Source organism: Myripristis murdjan, chromosome 1 (genome assembly GCF_902150065.1).
Source record: "Myripristis murdjan chromosome 1, fMyrMur1.1, whole genome shotgun sequence".
In the NCBI taxonomy this organism is placed as follows: Eukaryota; Metazoa; Chordata; class Actinopteri; order Holocentriformes; family Holocentridae; genus Myripristis; species Myripristis murdjan.
This window is the reverse complement of record NC_043980.1, coordinates 30899851-30923360: the sequence shown is the minus strand read 5'-3', so window position 1 is coordinate 30923360 and position 23510 is coordinate 30899851. Positions and strand designations below refer to the sequence as shown.

Genomic DNA, 23510 nt, shown 5'->3' with positions numbered 1-23510 from the left:
TGGTAGTCACAGTGTCATTTTCTGTATCACATTTATTATTCAGATTTTCTACTCCTCTTCCCATCCTTCACTGGCTCTGAGTGGGAACCATATAACCACTCATTGGGGGTAGAAACCATACCCACTGTGTGAATTAATGATGACCAGATGAGGATGGGACCAGCAGATTGAATTACACAGGCGTCCCCACTGACAATGTAGCTGTCACTCTGTGCAGGGAAAAGCCACTGGACCTTATTAACATGTGATGCTGCCTATTAAAGGTGGCATGGTTTAGTTGGCACCTGAAGCCTGAGTACGACATGTGCTGATGGCAAAGGCTATTTTCTTCCTGTGCTAACTTTGCTCCTGTGGTTGTCATTTAATCTGAGTAAATAAAGCCAACGGAGATCTACAGCAGTTTTTATGGTGTGTGTATAGTGAGACCTGGACTTCACAGACGTCAGTATCCTGAGGAGAGACTGAAGGATCATCGAGAAGAAGGAAAGATCTCATGTCACGTTACAGCAACGGAGGAATTTTTAACCCTGCTTACCATGAAAGTCAAACCCTGGAAATGGATAAGAGGTTTGATACTTTAATGATGATATAATGACATAATGTGAGGTGTGTCCAAAAGCCTAAAATGTACAACAGCGTGATTATTCTCTAAAGATTGTTTACATTTGAGAGAACAAATGAATTACTGTAAACGAATGATCAGGAAGTCCACACGGAACAGCCAGTAATTGAGGGGTTATTTGTGTCGGTCCTGGCTTCATCCCAGGTGTTATATGTGGCTCAATTCAATTTACTTTTATTTGCGAGAGCTTTACCTCAAAGTCCCTTGGATTAAGACTCTGGGATGAGATTTCATCATCCAAATAATATCATAGATAAAAAAAAACAAAAAAAAAAACAAAACAGTGGTGTTTCTGTTTTGCAGTTGCCCAATACCCTGTGAGTTATACCTTCAAATCAAATTTGTCCTCAGTTCCTGGTATGACATCATAACCCTAAGATCATATGTGGAATCGTTAATAGTAGTAATAAGTAAGCTAATAAGATCTCTGGTTTCAATATGGATGATAATAAAAGCATGATAATTGAAAATTAAAATTAGTGAATAGACTAATATCCACAAAGCACTTAAGATTATAATCTTAAGTACCCCAGAGATGAACATGTTATCTTTTGCTGTACACATTAAGTGTTTCATGTGCTGTCATGGTCCTCCAGCAAGTCCCATCACAGCAACCCGTATGCCAGGGAAGACCCAGCCTGGCAGGGACAGAGGGCAGAGACGGGCCGCTCATCGATGGGCCAGACGAGCCAGGACGATGCCCTGGGGAGAGTGCCCTGGGGCGGCTGGCAGGAGGGGAGCTGGAGGGGCAGAGACAGCATCCCCATGGGGCTGCTCTCAACACGACCTGAGAGCCCGGCGTGGCAGCATGAACACAGTGAGTGGACCATCTCTGTGTGATCGCAATATGTCACCTGGCTCTGTGGTTGTTTACGTCCCTCGATGTGTTGCTATGTGACATTACTGTTGGCTCTCAGTCAGCCGAACACATCCTGTCCCCACTCCCTCTTTTGTTTAGGCCACAGTACATTCCAAATAGACCCAGTGGCTCAGTATGATGCATCACCGCCTGTACAACTTCCAACCGCATTTTCAGGTAATGTTCAAACCAAATGTTCCTCCTATTACGTTTTATTGTTTTCCGGAATTTTTCCCACTGGAAGTTACTGAGCAGCCATAAACTGTTTTCTATGACATCATTAAACACACACAAAATTCAAAGCCCTTCACATGGCAAGAACAAATAAAAAACAATGGTGTAAAAATAATTGTTGTGATAACCTCTTGCTATATGGAAGAAAAGATTAAATGATAAAATTCCAGTGGCACACAGACGCTACCTACAAGGAAGTTGTCAAAAAAATAATAAATTACCCTTATTAACCGGAGATTGTTTAGAGGGAAAGCTATTCCTGTTTAAAGGATATAATCTTATCTGGCAGACTGTGTAAGCGCATTTGTAAAAAGCTGACCAAGCTCTGAGTCATCATTGGTGTTCTATTAGCATGAACAAAATCACACACACATCTCAAACTACAGCTGAAACAAGTGGGATATAAGGATCAGATATGCAACATGAGTGTACCTTTAATGTTGCTAGGCATTTGTATTCTGTATTTTTTTTTCCTTTTGTGCCATAGTTACTTCCCTTTACAATCACGTTTACATTAACAGTAACTGTGATGGACATCGTGTTATAAGTCAAATGAATTTAATCTGCTGTTCTGTTAATCTGTGTATTAGTTTCAGAATTATAGGGTAATTATAGCTACAATAAATAAAAACAAATGTAAAGAGAAGAAATTAAGAAATCAAAGCACCAAGACTTGCATACCTGCATTAATAAAAGATATCAAAATTGTGTTAAAATGATATAAAATGCCAAGGAACTGTTTTGATAATGATTGTCACCCTGCCACTTGGTTTTATAATGCACAGGAAAATCTCTGATATGCTCACTGCCAAGCATGACTCTCTCTTTATGTGCGTTCATCAAGGTAACATGACGATGCGAAGGAGAGGAATGACAATGAGGAGGATGAGCATGTTTGTTGGGGCTGATCCGGCCCATCTAGCCCTCACAGAGGATGCCATCAGGAGCGAAATGGAGAATGGTGAGAGGGTGTTGGGGGTAAACCTGAGTCATCCTGTGGATATGTAAGCCTGTTTTAAAAAGAAAGTGTTCAACAGGCTGAAAATACAAGAGCTGTGAATATTCCCGCCCCCCAATGGGCAGTCATGTCTTGTCATCCCTCTTTTGACAGAGGAACAAAACCTGGTCAAAGAACTTGTTGCCCTGTCAACACGCGACCGAATCCGGGCCATTCGAGACCTTCCAATGAGCTTTGAGGAAAAGAAACACATCAGGTTGGTTTGAGCCACAAAAGGTTACAAGGTTTCTTGTCAGAGTCAGTCCGGGGACATGGTTAAACATTACACCATATTAATAGTCATAAAATGAGAGTTATGTCTGCTCAGGGGTAAGTGTGTGTGTTAAGTGGCTGAAGAGGAGTCACACACACAAATACCCACACCTATTCAGTATGTCAGCAGACCAAGGCTGTAAACACCAAATTATACTTACTTTAATAACTGTATTTCAGGGTTTTTTGTGAACTTGGTAGTTTTTCAGTAGTCTTTTTTTTTAAGTCAGTAATTTTATATTTATTTAAAGTATGTTTTTACTGAAGCACATTTTGGGTGGCTTCCATCTCAGACTGCAGATTTTTTAGGCTCTACATATCTATGATAAACTAGACCATTGTGAAAAGGCCAATACACGTTTTTGACATGAACGAGCAGGGTAAACACAGATGTTATCGACGACATTAATAAAGGTTCGCTTCCATTTAGTTGAAACAGAGCCAGGATCCTACTGTGCACACGGATTTGATGTTTGGAAAGGCTCTGCTAAGATTAAATGGAGTGGAACCTTAATTAATGTCATTAATAACACCTGTATTTACCTGCCTTTTTATGTCAGAATGGCTGCTGTGATAAAGGTCTATTGTAGTGCCAGGCATTCTAATTCATTTTATTTAAAGAATAGAGTCCGAACCCTGGCTCAATCTTCTTTTAGAAATACATGGAAAAGATCACATTCCAAAATGCATTCGGAAAAGTTTTTCCAAAATATTTAGAGTACATGTTAAATTAGCTTTTTTTTACATTTACCTTAAGATGATTATGACACAAGTAATTTTACTTCTGCTAAAGAATAATGGCAGCAAGGTGTAAAGCAAGGTGTATAAAATTCTATAGGTACTTCCTCTTGAACAGTTTTATTTGTCTTTCCACCTCTGCACCACATGCAAATGCTCTGTTCTTCTGTCAAGTTACAATGCACAAAACAGCTATTAATTTGAATCACTTTGACGGGTTATTTGTTGGGAGATGCAGGACCCTGAAGTGCTTATGTCCTTATCAATGCAATATGTTTCCTGCTTATCTTCCTAGGAGCCAAGTCCTGGCTTTTAAGTCTTCCAAGCAGTCTCACCAGTTCACATGTTTCACAGACTGCTCCGAGAACGTCTCACTGGTGAGCATCTGAGCACTCTCCCAGTCATTTACATCCCTTCATCAGTCACAGCCTGCTCCATATTTAGCCATCCGGTTCCATATTGCTAAAATAAGACCTGCCTTGAAATGTGATTTATTCCATTACGTGTCACAGCCCCCGCTGTTAACGCTCCACCTGCCCACCCAGTCTCTCCGCAGGTGCGGCTCCGGCATGACATCAGCCAGGCAGACTCTAGAGCTGTGGCAAGGCACCATGAAGGAGATTGGTGGCAAGTTTGGCACCAGTGTGCTCTCCTACTTCCTGTTCCTCAAGTGGCTGCTCATGTTCAATATCTTCTCCTTTCTGGTCAACTTTGGGTTCATCACCATCCCACTGCTTGCATCTGATCAAGCTCCAGACATACCACAAGGCGTGACCTTCAGGGGCCTGGAGATACTGACTGGGGCTGTGAGTGGAAGCTCTTTCCTAAGCATACACCACCATCTTTTTTAAAACCTAAATAATGGGTGATAGATATGATAAATATCTTTGAAAGGATTCTTTTATCATTGCTCTTAATAGCTTATTTATTCTAAACTCTTGTCTGAGTGATTTCCTGCTGTGATTTCCCCAGGGTTATTTCAACTACACTGTCATGTACTATGGTGGCTACAGTAATGAAACAATCAAAGGCCTGCTGGACTACAACATGCAGCTTTCTTATTTCTTCACCATAGCTGCCTACATGGTGCTGTGCGGATTCTCACTTATCTACAGGTGGGTCTCCTATTTAATCAGCTCACTGGCATCAGCTCCTCATGTAAGCTGTAGATAATAGATGTGATGACACAGTGTTAAAGAATTATTTTATCTGGCTATTGCTATAAGATGTATCTCACAAATTAATTTGTACCTGTGTCCAGTGCAGATCTCTCTGAGTTTACCTCTTTTGTTTTCCTTGCAGAAGTTGATAATTAATTGATTCCAAAACATAAATGCATGTTACATATTTTTCCCAATCTCATGCAGCATGGCAAGCTCATTCAAGAGAAACTATGTACTGGCAGACCCAGCTTCAGGCGGTGCATGGCAGCTTCTGTGCAGCTGGGATTTTAGCATAACCAGTGAGAGGGCTGTGAGACAGCGCAAAAACAACCTTCGTATCCAACTTAAGGTCATTGTTACTGTTTTAGAAAACTTCTCCTCACTGTTTTAGAAACCTACTCATCAACACAGCACACTGGCAGAGAGATCGAGGTCTTGTTTACTCTATTCAGTAAAGGCTTTATTTCCATGATTAAGCTTTTATATGCTAACCCCTCTGCAGCAGTGATGACAAGCAACATTTGCTCATCTAGATTCTCAGTTTCCAGATCCTCACAACAGGGCTGCCCCTAGTCCCCACAGTCATTTTCTCTTTCTCTGGAGCCTTTTGCCAGGCAATACAACAGTCAGATGTCTTTGAGCCAATCACCATACACAACACACCACATCACATTTCTTTAAATGGGGATGATATTTAGATTTTTACCAGAAATCACTTTAAATCACCCTCACATCTCTTAAAAATCTTTGAGGCTTTTGGTAATATCTCCAGGTATAAAAGCAGTGAAATCATGGTCAATATCCACTAACTGAACAAATTCTCCCCCCAAGTCACTGCAACAAGAGAAATTCTTAACTTTCGATCTTACCAACCTAGTGTAACATTCATTGGGGTAGTTGTTTGGAGTTAGACTTTGGAAGTCTTAAATGCACGGATTACCTCTCATTTAAAAGTTATTTCTCATTATCCTGTTTGTCCTCTAATCATCTTTGTAGGAGTCTTTATCAGAGAGGGCCCAAGAGGAGCTTCTCACACTCTCAGAGAGGCTGAAGCACTATGGGGTTTACCTGGGTTCCTGGTTCCTGTCCACTGCCCTGGCAGCTGGCTGTGGAGCTACTGTCTACTATCTGTGCCAATATGAGGAGGAGGTACGTAGATTCAAGTCTACACAAAATGGTATCAGAAAATTCACAATTTCTTTTGGTCATGGATTCATAGAGAAGCTGGCATAGAGAAATTATAAATAATATAAGTATAACACACAGGGTATTCAGGTAAAATATAGATTTAAAATTACTGTTAGATATGAAAAATAAGAATTGTGAATGGCCCTGACTTGTCAATGTACCTTTGCCTTACTTATGCGCACAGTGGCAAGTGTCTTTGTATGTCGGTATGCAGAGTTCACATGCATTTCCAAAATGGTATTACTTAATGGTGTGGTAAAGTACTGATAAAGCCCATCTTAAGAGCCTTCACAGATCCTTGAAATACTTGAGCTTATGACTTTCCTGGCAGTATTGCCTCATGTCATTTACCGCCAGCACAGGTTTTAATTGATATCATTGCGCATAGTGTTTGTTTTGCAGCATTATCTTGGTCTGACCTCAATCTGTTATCTTTATAGCGCACAACTGATGCTGCCAACTGGTCTCTGCTTCAAGAGGCAGAGACTCTGCTGGTTCCCTTCATGGTGTCTCTGATAAACCTGGTCATCCCGCTATTCTACTCTCTCTTCAACAAGTTTGAGCACTACTCCAACCAGCGGAGACAAATCTATGCTCTTGTGCTCAGGTTAGGAAGCTGGGTGTCATGATTGATGCAGCAACGTATACCCACCCTTGTCTTCAAATCTAAGAGGAAGAAATCAAGAAATAGGATTTTTAATAACATCAATATGCCTGCTACTTCCTACTTGAAATGCTTGATCCTACTTTAAACTACTTGAGATGCAAAAGTTCTTCAGGGATAGAGAGAGATATTAATGTAGTGCGGTAATGACACTTGAGTCCTAACAGTTGAAATCTCTTTTTCCTCTTTCCTACTCATAGAAATGTCATCCTTAAGGTGTCTGTTCTGGCTATCCTGTGTTACTACTGGATGAACACAGTGGCTAAGAAGTACTCAGTGAGTTTCACAGGAATAAACATTTCCAAATACAGCAGTTTCAGTTTAATCCGTGGACATTCACCCACAAGGTATGTCCATTCAGTCTCTTTTGTGTGTTTCTTCTAGTGTTGGGAGTCCATGGTTGGACAGGCTTTGTACCGCTTGGTCATTGTTGACTTCCTCTTCCTCATTTTGGGATCCTTCTTTGGAGAGTTTCTCAGCAAGTGAGTGGGAAGATTTCAGTTCATGGAATTAATATTATTTTCATCCTTAGGGAATATGTGGAGGGAAGTAAGCCTGATATGTGGAGTCATATCTCTGGCTCTCTCATTTCTCTGTTGCAGTGTGATTGGAACCAGGCTGATACTAAGTCTTGGGGTTCCAGAGTTTGATGTGGCCAGGAATGTCCTCGAGCTCATTTACGCACAGACTCTGGCTTGGTGAGAAGTACAGTACTTTATGAACTTCTGATTTGTGACCGCATCTACCACTGGTTCATATTCTGCAGTAGTAGCCAGAGCTGTAGGCGAAGGCAGCTTTGCAGGGAAATTTCCATAACCTCCCAAATGACACTCGATGACAACAGTCATAAATATTCTGTAATGGTCATGACAGCTGTCAGGTCATGGTTATGGCAGTGTTATGTCATTCTTATGAACACAACCTCAAATGAAGTGGAACCCCAGTTGTTTTACTCAATATTTTCTCTCCACAGGATTGGCATCTACTTCTCTCCTCTGTTGCCTGTCATCCAGATCATCAAATTTTTTATTTTGTTTTACCTGAAGAAGGTAAATAGAGGTTCACAAAGCTTGGGTCCCCAGGTGATACTAAACTGAGCTGCCATGATGATATACTCCCATAGTCAGATACAATGCCATAGCTGCCCAGGCCTCTCCATAGTCTACCAGGGTCATGTTACTCTGTTTGTGCACCTGGGTCAATAATTAATAAAGATCCATTCATGAGCCTAACCATTTGTTTCATTCTAAGTAATGGGAAAATGGTCTGGGTTTGGGAATTTGGGTAACACTTTTGCTTGCATTGTACCACCCAGAATCAATCAATTACAGAAAGGTAAATGAATTCAGTACAAACCGTAATCTGAGCCAGGTTGGATCTGGTGTTGAAGGCGGCTGAATGTTTCATGAACATGTTGAATGACCTATTCAAAGCTCTGACAATATGTCCATGTTTTCCAACACAGAGACCGTAACAGATACAATGTTGGAGGGAGCTGAGGGCTTTGCAAACTGTAACAGTCACAATAATATTCAAAATATATGTATGTAATGAAAAGAATAATGTACAATGACAGCTGGCCTTAGATAGGAAACCCAAATCATTCTATATTTATACTGTAATATGAACAAGACTAGAACAAGTAATATATAGACGTCTTTTTTTTTTTTTTTACCAAATAAAGTACTATTATGCTCTTAAACCTAAACACATTGCCGTTGCACAATATTTCCTTAATTCTTTTTTCAAATTAGCAATTAGTAATGAGTAATAAAAATATAAAAAAAATACAAGATAAAAAACACCCTCTTAGAGTACAATAGTAAGAAAGTCAAATAAAAAATAAAATCTATAATTATTAATAATAATTAATAATGAAAACTTACAATAAAACTAAAATAATTAAATAATTAAAACTACATTTAGAATATGTAAGTATATGCTCTCCAATTTTTGCTGTTGCTGACATATACTTTGAATGATTAATTGCTTGTATATGGTATCTATGATATGTATTTGCATGTGTGTCTGTTTGTGTGTGTGTGCACCCAGGTAAGCCTGATCCAGAACTGCCAGCCTCCTCGGAGATCAGGAAGGGCAGCTCAGATGCAAACTATCTTCATCGCGCTCCTCTTCATCCCTTTCTTTGTGGGCGCTCTGTCCATGGTTGCATACACCTCCTGGAGGTAGGGCGAGAAGGATTTCACTACACAGTTAGTAATGAAGCAACTAAATCACAAACTGAACCCCAAACTGGCTTTGTTCCCCCTGTCCCATTGTGCAGCCTGACCCCCTCAGAGCACTGCGGTCCATTCAGAGGCCTCAACAACACCTTCAGTGTTGTTGTTGTCTGGATGGATCACCTGGAGAACATCTCTGGTTCTGAATGGGCCATCTGGATCTACCAGAAAGTCATCCGGAGCGAAATTTTCTACTTCCTTATTACAATCATTGTCCTGTAAGTACATATTGTCTTAGTGTGTATTTTGTACTCCCTTTCTTTAGTTTATTTTTTATAAAATGGTTGCACAAATATGCTGGATGAGACTCAACTAAATGCCTAAAAAATATTGGACTACAAGATAGGTTTGCCTTGTAGGAATGTGTGTGTGTGTGTGTGTGTGTGTGTGTGTGTGTGTGTGCTTGACTGGCACAAACTTACATCTGTGTGTATATTTAACATACATTTTGGTGCAGCAATGCCAGTTTAGGATCAGTTTGGTTCAAATGAATAAGGTGCCCAGCATCACATATAACATCATAAATAATAATGACAACTCACTATAATTATATTGTTCCACAGAGTAGTGATGCACTTTTTTCGCTTGATTGACCTTGATTGTGATTCCCTTTAAAGAATAACAACAACAGACAGTGCTCATAGCCTGTTTCAACAAAGGCTACACTTTTTTGCTTGGGTGTGTATATGTGGGAACACCCAAATATACTTTTTTTTTTTTTTTAGAACAATTGTAATATTTTTGTAGTTTCTCTCAAATGTTACTATGCTTTGAGAGGGGCTTTGTGACGAAATGAAACTAATTAACTACAGCAGTGACATCAGCAACAATGAGTACATTTGTGTGTTGGAGATATAATATGGCGATAAACCTGTCAAAGCTGTAAACTGCTGGTATCATTGATTTGAAGCCAAATGACATCACTAAACCGCTCTAATGTCGGAGCGATTTTATTGGCATTTCTCTGACTTAACCGAGAAACTGACACTGGAATGCTGTGTCTGTGCATTTGTGTGAGTAGATGTGCATGTGTATGTGTGTGTATCTGTCTGTCTGTCTTTATCTATATTCCCAGTTATGCTATCAATACCAAAGTCTACTTACCTCCTCGTATGTGTACTGTCCTGTTCCTCACTCTCAGGGTCATCATCTACCTCTTCTGGCAAGTCACACAGGGGCGCAAGTTACTTATTGTGCTGCTACGACAGCAGATTGTCAACGTGAGTGTGTTTGCAAGTACTGTCCCTAAATATGTGCTTTTGCCTATGATTGTCTGTCTTTGCTTCCATTTGCGAATAAGCATCCCTATTTCCCCAATTCATTCATTCATTCATTTTTCAGTCATGTTTGAATTGAATTTGTATGTTTGCAGTGCTCAAATGTTTAAACTTGCAATGCTATAATGGAAAAATATAAAATTCAAAGTCTATTCAACATTTTACTTAGTTACAGCATGGATGTTTTAGTAAAATATACTTGAGCATGAAAAGTGAAAGTCATTATAAACAATGCTTCCTTTCAGAGAGTTAAATTATTGATGGATTAAAGTGTGACAGGTGTTTTAGTGTTGTAGGTGCAGCAGCTCTATATACTGTTGACCACACTCTCACAATGTATTATATTTTATACGCTTATTGTACTATATATTTATAATATAAAAGCTTGCTCTGTAACTAGTAACTGCAGTCTTCAGATAAATGTAGTGCAGTAAAAGTATAACATTTCCCCCTGAAATGGAGTGGAATAAATGTATTAAGTCTCACAAAACAAAGATTCTGAAGTAAATTGTACTGAAGAACTATACTTGAGTAAATGTATTTAGATACTTTCCACCTCTGTTGGTTTGGATGACACATTTATCTTGTTGCTCTTTTCTCTGATCCTCTGTGTTTCTTTTTTCCCTTTTCCCTCTTTCTTTTCTGCCCACTAGGAAGGGAAAGACAAGACCTTCTTGCTGGAGAAGCTCCAGAGCCTCCAGAAATCCCAACCTAATAAAAAGCACAAACTGAAGAATCAAAAAAAGGTTTGTCCAGGCCTGGTCAAAGTGCATTCATGTTACTTAAGTGCCTTTGTTCATGAGATTAGTTACTTATTACCCTCATGCCGTGCTTCTCTGTTTCTAAAGCACACCAAACGTCGCTCGGATGACCGTTCCTCAGGTGGTCGGTCCAACTCCAACGTCATGGTCCAGGCTTTGCTGGATCAGCAGCGGCTGGAGGCTGAGGAGGAGAGGAGGAGCTTTAGAGGAGTTCCTGTTCCCTCTGACATTTCCACCACTTACGTCACTCAGGTGCGCGGCATGTCAGTGTATCAGAGGACCGCGGACGAACAGGATGGACATTTCCACAGGATGCCCGTACCTACAGAGCACCTGTCGTCCTCCAGTGCCCTCGAACAGGCCATGCAAGCCAGACAGAGAGCCGAGGTTCAAGAAAGGGACCAGTACAGCCAGGCAGCAGATTTTACAGACAACCCCCTGTCCAGCTCCAGCTCCAGCGCTGTGCTGCAGGTGATGCAAGCCAGACAAAGTGCAGAGGGGTACTACAGGCAAGCAGACAATACAGACAACTTGGCATCCTCAATGTCGAGTGTAATGATGAAGGTTATGCAAGCAAGGCAGAGAGCAGAAGAGGAGGAGAGTGTTTACAGGGTGCCTGCTGCTCCACAGAACCCAGCTCCCCCAGTGTCCAGTGCTCTCATACAGGCCATGCTTGCTCGACAGCAGGCCCAGAATGAGTATGATGATGGCTACTGAACGAGGGAGAAAAACTTTATCATACTGTGAAGAAAGAAATAGAATATGAAAACTCCCAAATGAGCACATCCTCCTCACGTCACAATTTATGCTGTGGTCTGAGACTGATTGTATGGTAATGAAAAGTTCAGAACTGGATTGATCACCCCAGACTTTGTGATTCATTCAATCCTTCTGTACACTGAGAAATTATGTATATACACATATGTAGCTGGGCAAGAAGAGAGTGCAGGCTCACTTCTTCATGCTATTTGTTTACAACTATGCATGTATGTTTTTAAGATAACATGCAAGTCTTTGCACATAAAATACGTGACTACTTATACAAATATACACATAAGCACAGCGTCTTGTGCTACTTCTAATGTAATTTATGTACTATAAACATGATTGTGTTCAAAATTGTAGCCAATAACTAGCTTGTTAATATTGTATAATCTCTGTGAAATGTGGATGAATGCCACAATGGACAATAAAAGGCACACACCAATTCACAGAGCACTAGCATTCCCTAGTATACTACACTTACACAGGGCATTTAAAGCCTTTTTCATTTCTAAAACAGGTTTGTGACTGTAAACCAATAACTGCTGCAATGCAATGTGATCTTTAGCTATTGGACTTTGTCTGTGAAGACACAACACTGCCCTCTGTAGGGATCAAGTGTCCAGTGCCGCAGAAAAGATTTGTTTTCCTCTCACATCACCGCATTGGAAATCATGATGATAAAGTGATTTACTAGTCAGTAGTTTGATCTGTGCTCAGTGAACAGAGACACTTTGGTGGGACTGAGTATTTATTGTCCTCAAAGCAAAGAAAAAGCATCAAATGAAAATTACAAAAGATTTTTTTTTAATTTTGCACCCACTGTTTGTGTTTATATGAGGTTTCATAGCAAAAGCCTTGTATTGCAATTTTCATTGAGGAGTACCTTTATACTGGCCCACAATGGACCTGTGTTTGAGTTGCAAATGCCCATTTAGGGATTGTGTGTATAAAAGCACTGCACACCCACACGCCACAGCTTTTTTTCCAACAATAAATTGTTCAATATAAGTTGATACATGTAGCCTAGGCACAGAATTCACAACACATACTTGCGGTTTATTCTGTAATTCATGAATACCAGCTCTAACTCCGTCACTGTAAATAGACAATGATTTACATTGCATTAAATACATATATTTCATGTTTAATAAGGCTATTAGCATGCAAAAAAGACGTTCATTGTATGTTTTTAGGAGTTCACTTACAACATTTTCAACCTTTACACTGCAGTAACTTACAGAAAGAATAGCTTTTCATTCTTTGTATCTGTCCACTGCTCTACCTCTCAGTGGGTTGGGCTTCCCAGCTGTAACCTGATGGGACTCAAAGCTTCATGACTACCAACAACACACCCATAGCAAGTGGATTTCCTGCTTCAGTTAAGGCAGTGTTGAAATGTATCAGACGGAGCTGCTGATGTGGCCTGAAATCCGTTGAGATATTCATCCCAAACTCAACGCAGATCAGAGATGGGCTTCATCCATCAAGTTCTCACCATCCCCTGCTCTGTCCCGCTCAGCACTGCTCTTCCCCTAAGGATGCTGGGATGTCATTCACGTCCATGGAGGCAGCAGGTATAGGTGTACGCCTGCCGCTTTTGGGCGTCTGGCCCCCGTAAACTTCCACAGACTTGGAGATAGACTGCACAGACCGTTCCCGGAAATATCCAAAAGCCTCGCGTGCCTGCTCCTCCCGGATGTTTTGCTCAAAGGTCTTGCGTTTGTGCCTGAACTCAATGACGGTCTTCGTGTAGGAGTTGAGGGTGGTAACCGATGCGCCCATACAGCAGGTGAAGGACGCCCAGGCCATGCTGATGCAAGAGAAAGCAAAGGAAGGAGAAAATCTCTTGGTAATTCAGTCCACACAACATGTCTTTCCACTGACTGACATGAACAATATAAGCCACGCTCTGCTGTTGTAATGAATAACGGGGAGCACCCGTGTAAGGACACAGTCCAATTACCATTTTGACATTTTTCTGTCAATATTTTGCAGAGTTTGCCGAGCTTTGCTGACTTTTGTGTCAGTCCCGTCACCCCATCCGACTGAGCCGGGTCACGTGAGATTTGTCACTCAATTCATTATCTCATGCATTTTTCACGCTGGTTGGTTAAAGCTCACAAAAGGTTGAGAATTGTTTAGCCTCTAAAATGAATTTTCTGCATGCTGCACATACTGCGAAAGGGTGAAATATTATCCCCTTATGCAATTCCAATCACGCCTGCATTGGGGCTTTATACACCAAAGCCTAATCCTATCGTAACATGAGAGCTTTGGGCTTTTTTCATTAGAGACAGTCATGACGGGGAGAGGTGAGAACATAGGGTTAGAACAGACTGTTTGGGCATGTTACATGAGAAATGGAAGCCCTGTTGGTTCCCACATGTGTGTGTTAGAGTATTGCTGTATTTCTGTGGAGTTGGGAGTCTTACCAGAAGGACCAGCCGTAGTCCCAGTTGTAGGGCCTCCAGTCAGCCGGACCGAGACTGACGGTGACCTGAAAGACCTGTGTGTACATCACATGAGCCACCATGCCCAGTAGACCTGTAATTACATGCATGTGGTTAGTTAGCACCCTGGCAATATCACATAGAGAAGCTCACACACAAAATGTGGGTAAAAATTCATCAGTGTTATCAACGTGAGCCATTGCAGAAAAGAAAATTCATTTCAAATCTCAGGCCCATTCCAAAACACACAGACACATGTACACACAGATCCACTGAACTGATGTGATACCAATCTTTATGGCTTTACAAATCCCCATACCCAAATAGCTTATGCTTGTTCATTCTGAATAGATTCTGAGGTTATTTTGGACAGGATTTACAAATCTAATATCCCCTCTATTGGAACTCCGTGCATTCATCTTGTCAGCCACTAAAAGAATCTAACAACATTTCTTCAACTTATGATTTATCACTGTGAGTCACTCGGTTAATCATTGTGCTCCTACGTCACAGCTTTTAAAATTAGAATTTTCCTGACCGATACACAAAAAAACTGGGAAAGGCTCCATGCTTCGTGCTAGTGTGCAATTGACAGTAAGAGATCAGCTTTTTTTGAACTCCTCATTTTAGCCTCTAACTTTGTTTCAAAACCAAAGGGCTTTAGATTTGTTATCTCTCCCCTTTTCCCAGCAGAAAAGTTATTGGCAGAGGTTTTACTTTAGAGGCACTACTTCAAAAACAGTGTTTAAAGCAAAAAAAAAAAAAAAAAAAATCTCAAGGCATTTCATTAATAATAATAAAAAAATCTGACTACCTGAGAGCACGGTGAAGACGGCGGCAAAGGCATTGAGCTTGAGTCCGTCGATTACATTGCTGGAATGGACCAGCTCTAAACACATGAGGCTGAAGCCCACCACCAGCAGAACAATGTACAGCATCTCAGAAATCAGCGACAGCCACAGGATCCCTGCAACACACACACACACACACACACACACACACACACATTTCAGTTCAAATCTGACACCATCACATGTGGCAACAAATCAGATTCACATTTTCAATGGGATTAACCCTATAAAGCCTGAGCTATGAAAGAATTGGAAGAAAATTCAAATTTTTTGAAATTGAACCCTTTATTTGGTCTTATAACAAAATCTAAATATATATATATATATATATATATATATATATATATATATATATATATATATATGTTATTACACGACCTTTCTGGTGTATGATATATGATATGTACTTGAAGTGCCAATGGTATGGTCCAGGGTGAACAAGGGAAGTGTTCAAAGGTATATAACAGTATTTTGGTCAAGTATTGATTAAACTGAAAACGAAAAACAGAATTGAAAACGTGTATCATATATGATACAAATGGCTTTATAGGGTTAATTCATGATTTAGTATAGATACGGCATATTAAAAATTGCACTAGCATGAGTTCATAGTCAGGCTATGTGCTTGTGTGAAGAGGCCATATGTTATTTTGTCATACAAGATATACATATACAGAAGGCTACCTGGGGCGACAGTTCAACCTAATTCTGAATCATTCTCTGAACGTCAGTCTTGAAATAGGTGCCGACATGTTTTGGACAATAATTCAGATTTAATGTGACATCTCAATGGTACCTGGGTCGGCTCCTACGGGCTGATGACAACACAAACTCTGAGTGACACAACGCTGGAATCCAATTGATGTCGGCACTCTCCAGTGAGAGTCTCCTTCTCCAAATCTTATTGAGCTTGCCGTTGAGACAGGCCAAGTGTTATCTGGCTGCATGACAGGTCAGACACTGCATCTTCTCCAGCTCGCCTCTCATTCTCTCTAGCTATTAATCCACCCTGACACTTCATTGACAGGAAGGGAGCCGTTGTGGTGACCATATTTCCCCAGAGACAATGTCGGCACAGCTGAAAATCCCTAAAACCCAACGCCTAACATGTCTGGCTGCCTCCGTGTCCCTATGGTGTCATATCAGAAAGTTGGGTGTTGCACTGAAGGTTGATTACTTGTTGATCTGAAAACTAGGAAGTTACAGAGGCAGACGAGACAAAGTGGATGTTGTTTAAGTATTGCCATGATGAAAACAGTCCAGCACTGCTCACTATCAGGATGATAGTGCTCCCTGCTAGGACCATTGAAAATGCATTCACCTTTTGGCTAAAGGTATCCAGAGAATGACATGACAGAATCACTATAAAATAAAAGGGCGAATTATTCAGAAAATACATTTTTAAATTCAGTGTAGATTCCTGGTCTCATGTTGCACACACGAGTGTCACTGTGGCTCTGGAGACTGCGCCGCGCTGTATTGTAATCCTGTAACTGCTGATTTTGAAGAAGAAAACCTTTTTTTATTATTTTGAAAGGAAGGAATGTGTCAGTAGACATTACACTTCCAGTGTTTTCACTGAAATTACATCACACTTATACTGAGTGAAATATTCAAATATTCGAACCCAAGATGCCATTGTTTTATGGCTGCACCATTACACCAAAGAGAGAAGGTCTATATGAAATCTTGGATCTCCACTGGAATTTAAAATAAGATTATGTGGGTTTGAACAAGGCAGCGTGTGTTTGTAATGACAAACCCATCAATAGGACCAGCAGGGATGAAAATTGAACTTATTTATAAAAGTCTTAATTATAACCTCTGTCAGACAGCATCAACTCCACTATATAAAGAGAAGAGTACTGTGTATCCCAGACGTCAGGGTGCCTGACTGAGAGCTACTGAGCATGGTAGGGCTTTTCAATGAGCTACTATATGCAGGGGTGCCTCACCTTTTTCAGATGCAGGGGCCAAATCGATGAAGCTTCGGCATCTCTCACCTAGAGCAGTAGAAAAATATAAACTGTCATGACCTGACACAGAAAATTCATTGTTGTGTATTCAGCCCACAATTTATTTTGAAGGCTCCATCCGGCTATTTTGAAATATTAGAGCAATCTGTCTGAGGAAGAGTTTGGAAGGGGACATGCAGGAGGTTCAAAAGGTCAGGTAGAACTAGCTTTGATTTAGCAAGGAAGACGGAAGTCAAGTTCAAAGCACTGGACATAAATACGTGCTCTTGATGCTAAACCGATGTCAAAGATATGGGCTTTCGTCCAAAGCCTAATCTGTGTTCAAATTCCCTTTTGCTGCCCAGGTGTCTCATGAGGTCAAAAGAAAGAGAGTATGACCTTCAGACCAGTGAATTCACAAAATTCACAAATTAACTCAGATTGATTAAAAAAATCTACCAAACAGAGGGCTAAACGTCACATATACATCTGCAGTGGAGCTGTGTGGGGTCTGTTTTAGACTGGAGGCTTGCTGGCATATAGTTCCCATCCCGCTGAATCACATTCATGCTGCAGAGAGCCACAATAATCCTGCTACAGTGGCACTTTTCCTGAGAAAAAAAAAAAAAAAAAAACGATGCAGGGTAAGAGCAGCCGTGCTAGGCAGACTTTAAATGGATTTGACATCTTATGAGACCTTGTGTAAGTTTGGCGAGACAAGATACAAATCAAAAAAAGAGCCCAGCACACCGCACACCAGGTTCATTCACTCTGTCATCTGTCAAGCGGAGTGTGCCGCTGGATTTGTTGTAAGCGGAGTGCTTTAATCAGGTAGAAGGAGGGTGGCAACAGCTGTTTTGAGGAAAAACTCATCAAGGCCCCTGTTACATAATCCTTATTAACTCAAGCTGTCTCAGCCCACCCCAAGCCCGGCACACCCCACCGTACAGCCACTTGATGAGATAGAGATGTCCAAGAGGTTCATTGGTGAATAATCTCTGCCTGTGATTGATTTCTATTCTTGAACATCATAAAAAAACACTTAGCACTTCAATCTAGCACGTTTAGCACAATTACAGGCTGATCTTAGGGCAACATTTGAGCTGCTACTTCCGCAACCACTCAGTGAGTCAATCAGGGTGGGACTAATCTGGCCTAATCACACCTTTTGAACAGATGTCATGACCGTGGTAACCCTTCTGACCCTTCTGACCCTTCTGACGCACACTTCACCACTGCAACTCAGCTTTGCCCTTCATGGAAATCGCAAGCTCCGACGTGAGCAAATTTCCTGCTTCCTCAGAAAAATGAAGCCTGCATGTGCACAGGGACGAGTGTTTTTGTCTTCATTTTGTCACATAAGCTGTAGAGCAATCACATTCCCCCAAGTGCACTGCAGCCACCAAATTACATAATAGGGTCCTGGGCTGAGTCCAATATGAACTCAGAATGTCTTCCCACTTTATCTCCCCCATTCCCACTATCCTCTATTGCTGTGCTGATTACGCATCCTACCTCGCATACATGCCACGCATACCTCGTGGCATGTGTAACATGCCATTTTCCCACATCCCTGCTCTCTCTGACAAGCAGGCTGACATTAACAGAATGGGTGATTATCCTGAAATTGTCAGGAAATGACATGACTCAATAAAAGATCCACATTGGCATTTTGAGTGACTAATCTCCACTTCATCTGACTTTAAGTGTTCCAAGATGACAAAATGAGGGAATTAATGTAACAGTTGGAAGTGGACATTTGTTGTTGTTGTTGTTGTTGTGTGTGTGTGTGTGTGTGTGTGTGTGTGTGTGTGTGTGTTTGTGATATTGTCTATGGAGTCACAGGTTATATGGGCTCTGAGCATACTCTGAGTTAATTCATACACATGAACTGGATCAGGAAATGGAATTATGAGACAAATGAGACAGGATTTAAAAAAAGAGTCATTTTGGAATTAAAAAAGCATTTCTGTTCCAAGTGCAGTTTATTTATTTATTTGTTTGTTTGTTCACTTGCTTATCTATTTGTTTTTCTATGATTTGAATCATTTTCCATGGGCTACTGAGCCATTGTAATTTTCTAACCTTCTGTGGCTACAGTACAAATATGCATTTTCACATATTTTTTTTTAAATCTCTAGAAAGATCAAATTACACAATTCAGCCTCATCCACACAGCTAGACATGAAATGTGACAGCATTTTTGCTTCTCAGTGAAATGCCCCCTAAAGCAACAGAAAACAATCCACTGTGCGTAATTATCAAGTCTTAAAAAAAAAAAAAAACACGCACACCACACACACCTCTTGTTCTTACTTTCATCGTGGATATTTTCCTCACAGGAGAACCAGATGCCGGTGTGGAACTGGCGGAACAGAAACCTGTCGTCCCCGGTCTCCCAGCTGTACACCACTTTGTTTGGGTCGGTCTCGTTCACCCCGTAGTCTATGCACTGGTGCGTCCGCAGCTTGCTGCACTTTGGCTTGGGGACTCTCTGGGTGCCCACACACCAGTAAGTTGTGATAAACGCGGTTATTGAAAAAAAGAGGGCGAAAAAATTCAGGCCGACAGAGAGCAGTGTCCTGCATTTGCGAGTCGTCTTCATTGTCCGCGAGGAGGATAAAACAGGGCAGATGGGACCAAAAAGTTCATGGGTGCAAGATGGAAGATGCGCACTTGCGGAGGCTAATTTTCAAGTAAGGTGAAATTCTCATTTGGCACTCCCAAGTTTCCCCCTAAAATGTCCAGTGATGTGAAGGCGTCAGTCTGAGCTCAGCTGTGTGCCATCGTGCGTCCCGGTCCCTCACTAGACTTTTTCACACGCGGTGCCACAGGAGCGCAGCCTATAGGACTGTCACGTTGCCAAAGGATTTGAGGCTGCATTAAGTGATGCCTTATCATGCTCTCTCTCTCTCTCTCTCTCTCTCTCTCTCTCTCTCTCTCTCTCTCTCTCTCTCACTCTCTCTCTCTCTCTCTCTCTCTCTCTCTCTCTCTACTGATCTCACATGACATGATAAAAATAGATAGATAGCGATTATCAGATGAATACTGAATATTGTCACATAATGTCTCTGTTGTGGTTAAATGATGCCTTCTCTTTGCCTCTGTGGCCCCACCCACCTCACCAGGCAAGTCGTCCTCTCTCTTTTTCTTTTATTTCTTTCATTCCCCCCCCATTATTTTTTACATATGTCATTAGAAAAGAAAGATAGAAAGACTGACAGAAAGAAAGAAAGAGGACACTTGTCAGGCTGGGAATGAGTAGGAAAAAAAGTTACCATTCATTCAAATGTCACATGAGCTTATTTTAGCTGTCTGCACCCACATGTCACTGCAGATCTTGGAGCTTGCAAGTGGTTGTGTAAGGAAATGTAAATTTGAAAAAAAAAAAAAAAAAAAAGCAAACAAATTAATTAATGAATTAATAAACATACAAACAAATAAATAAATACATAACACTTCACTGTGAGTTCAAAGATATGCATCCAGGCACTGAATGGCTTGCTGATCGATTCTGCTCAATCCAGGTATTTCTCTCTCCTATTCTTGTTTTCCTCTTCTGCATTTATAGAAAGAAAAGGGAAAATGTTTCCAGAGAATGGTTCCCAAACAAAGCTGGATTTGTGTCTCTGCTAACTGTAATGCCATGTGGGGCAGTGTGAACTGTTGCTGGTGTGCGTAAAAAGGTGTTATACAGAGCACTGTCTGGTGAGGGATTAGGGGGAAATCCAGCAGGACACCATTTGTACTTGTAGGGTTATGATATAATACATGGTTTAACATTATCATCATGACTTTGAAAAGCTTGGCATGCACAAGCTGCTCTGTTAGCGAGAAATAGGGCAGTGACTGTGTATGCCAAAGTGTAGTTTTCATCAGCCTTAGAAACATGAATGGCCTTTTTACTACCCCGGTTTTGAGTTTGAGTTTTCGCATAAAATGTTCTGATAAGGATAGTTTCACAAACAGGAGGAGCAGGTGAATTAAAAGCCAATTAAATCAACAAAGTTCTCACAAAGTTGCCAAAAGTTCTGTTGTTAACCGGCACGGTGTAGTGTTAACATCTATCAGCCTTCATCTCTGACAGCCAGGCGTCCCTCCCCACCCCGGTTTGGAGGTAGGAGGTAGCAGTTTGGTGCAGGCCATTGATCAGGAGGACTCTGAAAGACATGATCAGCACTGCACTGTCGTCACCGTCTCCAACTTTTCTGATTGATGCACAGCGGAGTAGTGAGTCGGCTCTGGGCTACTGCGGGGAATGTTGTCAGATCTGAACTGTCCTAGAGCATAAACACAACACACCTGCTGGAATTCAAAGACATCATCCTTGAGAATTGTTGGGCTAAGACTTCAAATTGTTCCCCCTATTGCAAAAGCAGTATTTTAGCACCCGAGACAAAATGAGTCCAGATATGCCTGAGATTACTGATCACCAGCCAACACTCTCCATGCACTGAAATGCCCTAAATGCTGTTGGTGATTTAGCATTAAGGTGTAAGCTATGAAGATGATGTGTAAAACGTCACAAAGTAATAACAATATAATTTGATGTATTAGTGACCCGTTTTGTAAGGGGCGATAACGCTTCCAGAGGAAAGACCAGCTCAAATGGGTCGTCACCCGCTACTGTTGCTGACACCCCCGTCTCTGAACTTAAGTAACCTCGAAGCCTCAACAACTGCTCTTTGTCCTTAGCTCACCCAATGAGTCTTCCCAATAGCTGACGAGTCTCTGATTGAATATCAACATAATAAAATCAGCTAAACGCCGCTGATGACATCCCAACAGATGGTGATTGGCATCTCCAGAGCCGCTGGCCAAAAACAAGACGTCACTACAATCAACTGGCAGCAAACAGTTATGCCAAGGGAGAATCCAACATTCAACAAAACAAAAAAGCCTCAAGGCCTTGGAGAATAGTAATAAAAAGGGAATCGTTCTTTTTTTGGCATTTCGACTTTATTTGACAGTTACAGTAGAGAGAGACAGGAGGGGCAGGGGAGGGGGGCGACATGCAACAAAGTAGCTGAGGTTGGATTTGAACCCAGGACACTGCTTTCACAGCAAAGCCTTGGTGCGCTTGGTGCCCCCAAGAAAGGGAATCATTCTTCATATTATTTTTCATCTTGTTCCTCTAGCAAGGACACTCTGCTGCACACACGGCACACACTACATAGAGATCAATTTGGCATGAACTTCAACAATCGTATTTGGGAGAATCTGGGGAGCTATGCTTGGAAGCCATGCCTGTGTGCTGTTGCTCACAGACAAAACCAAAGCCTTGGATTTGTGGTTTCCCAGTTGTAAGGTAAGGACTCATCTAAGTCTAAATGGTAGTAGGCTGACTCTTGAAATTCAAAGACAACATGTTAGCAGTTTTTCTGGGCAGGTGATAAGAGAATGATGCTCTGGACATTAAAACACCATCATTAATTTATGAATATCTACATACTGTAACACATATAAAATTCATAAATAGAAAGTGAGTTTCATTACATTATCAAAGATCACATTGATTTAGGCCCCATTCTCCAACTTTCTGAGAAAAAAGAACAATACCATTTACAGTATGCATTTCATCTGACTACAGTATTGTGCCAGTCAGAGTTATGTAACCATAGTGTGACATATTCTATATAGAATTCTTATGTAAGTTTTCTAGGCCTGCAGCCAGAATGGATTTCCCCAGCTGATGGACCACAACTGATCCGTTAGGATTTCATAGAAGATGATAAGACAACACATTTCCTCACAGCTTTGCGTAAGCCTGGGATTCACATGGACATAAGCATCATGAATGATCTCAGCAGAAAAAAACATTACTTGTTTATGTCAGTTTGACAGGCAGGGTTTTTAATATTCTTTTGTTTGTATGAGTGTCAATCATCGCACAGCAAAGCTGCAGCCTTTGCACTGTTAGACACGTTACAACAGAAAAGATTAATGTGAAGATCACAGGGCGATTATTTTCTCCGTTTAAGATCATTTCATATCAAGGTATCTACCCTCAAAGCACATGTAATAGGCCTAATGTGCCCATGCTACTCATAACTGACAAACAGATGACTCAAAAAGGAGATTTTTGTTTTTTGAAGGAGTGCGCTGAATTCAGGGACTGACCTCCCCATTTGTACTTTTGCCCCGACCATTCCAACAAGTTTATCTGGTTTCTATGTAACATACATAACTATAATTATGAGGATTATAGTCAATATTTGGAGGAAAATCTTTTGCAGTCTATGGCCGCCTGAAGTCTAGAGCCCATGGACAAAATCACCAAATTCTGCATTTCCTCCCTTGAGATGCTCTGCCAAGCCTTTACTGCTGCTGCCCTCAGCTGCTGCTTGTTTGTGGGTCTTTCTGCCTTCAGTTTGCTCTTCAGAAAGTGAAAAGCAGCTCAGCTGGGTTGAGGTCTGGGCACTGACTTGGCCATTGAAGAATATTCCACTTCTTTGCTTTCAGTAACTCTTGGG

General features: G+C 41.1%; 2 protein-coding genes across 2 annotated transcripts; one reads left to right on the top strand and one right to left on the bottom strand.

Annotated features, from left to right (window-relative positions):
- The first annotated feature begins 493 nt into the window (after positions 1-493).
- On the top strand, positions 494-11733 carry tmc5 (transmembrane channel like 5). The gene is made up of 20 exons (XM_030055067.1): positions 494-566; positions 1209-1439; positions 1581-1658; positions 2560-2676; positions 2827-2929; positions 4019-4100; positions 4269-4529; positions 4696-4838; positions 5091-5235; positions 5883-6043; positions 6520-6681; positions 6939-7014; positions 7123-7220; positions 7341-7436; positions 7712-7787; positions 8791-8924; positions 9023-9196; positions 10120-10198; positions 10909-11001; positions 11104-11733. Exons 1-20 carry the CDS (start codon positions 494-496, stop codon positions 11731-11733), a joined length of 3012 nt encoding a protein of 1003 aa, XP_029910927.1.
- An 867-nt stretch (positions 11734-12600) lies between these two features.
- Positions 12601-19889, bottom strand: LOC115361601 (germ cell-specific gene 1-like protein). Its single transcript, XM_030055080.1, has 5 exons — positions 19354-19889; positions 17038-17085; positions 15046-15198; positions 14214-14325; positions 12601-13591 (listed from the first exon to the last, which is right to left on the bottom strand). The coding sequence occupies exons 1-5, from the start codon at positions 19640-19642 to the stop codon at positions 13297-13299; spliced, it is 897 nt and encodes a 298-aa protein (XP_029910940.1). The 5' UTR covers positions 19643-19889; the 3' UTR covers positions 12601-13296.
- Positions 19890-23510: the final 3621 nt, after the last annotated feature.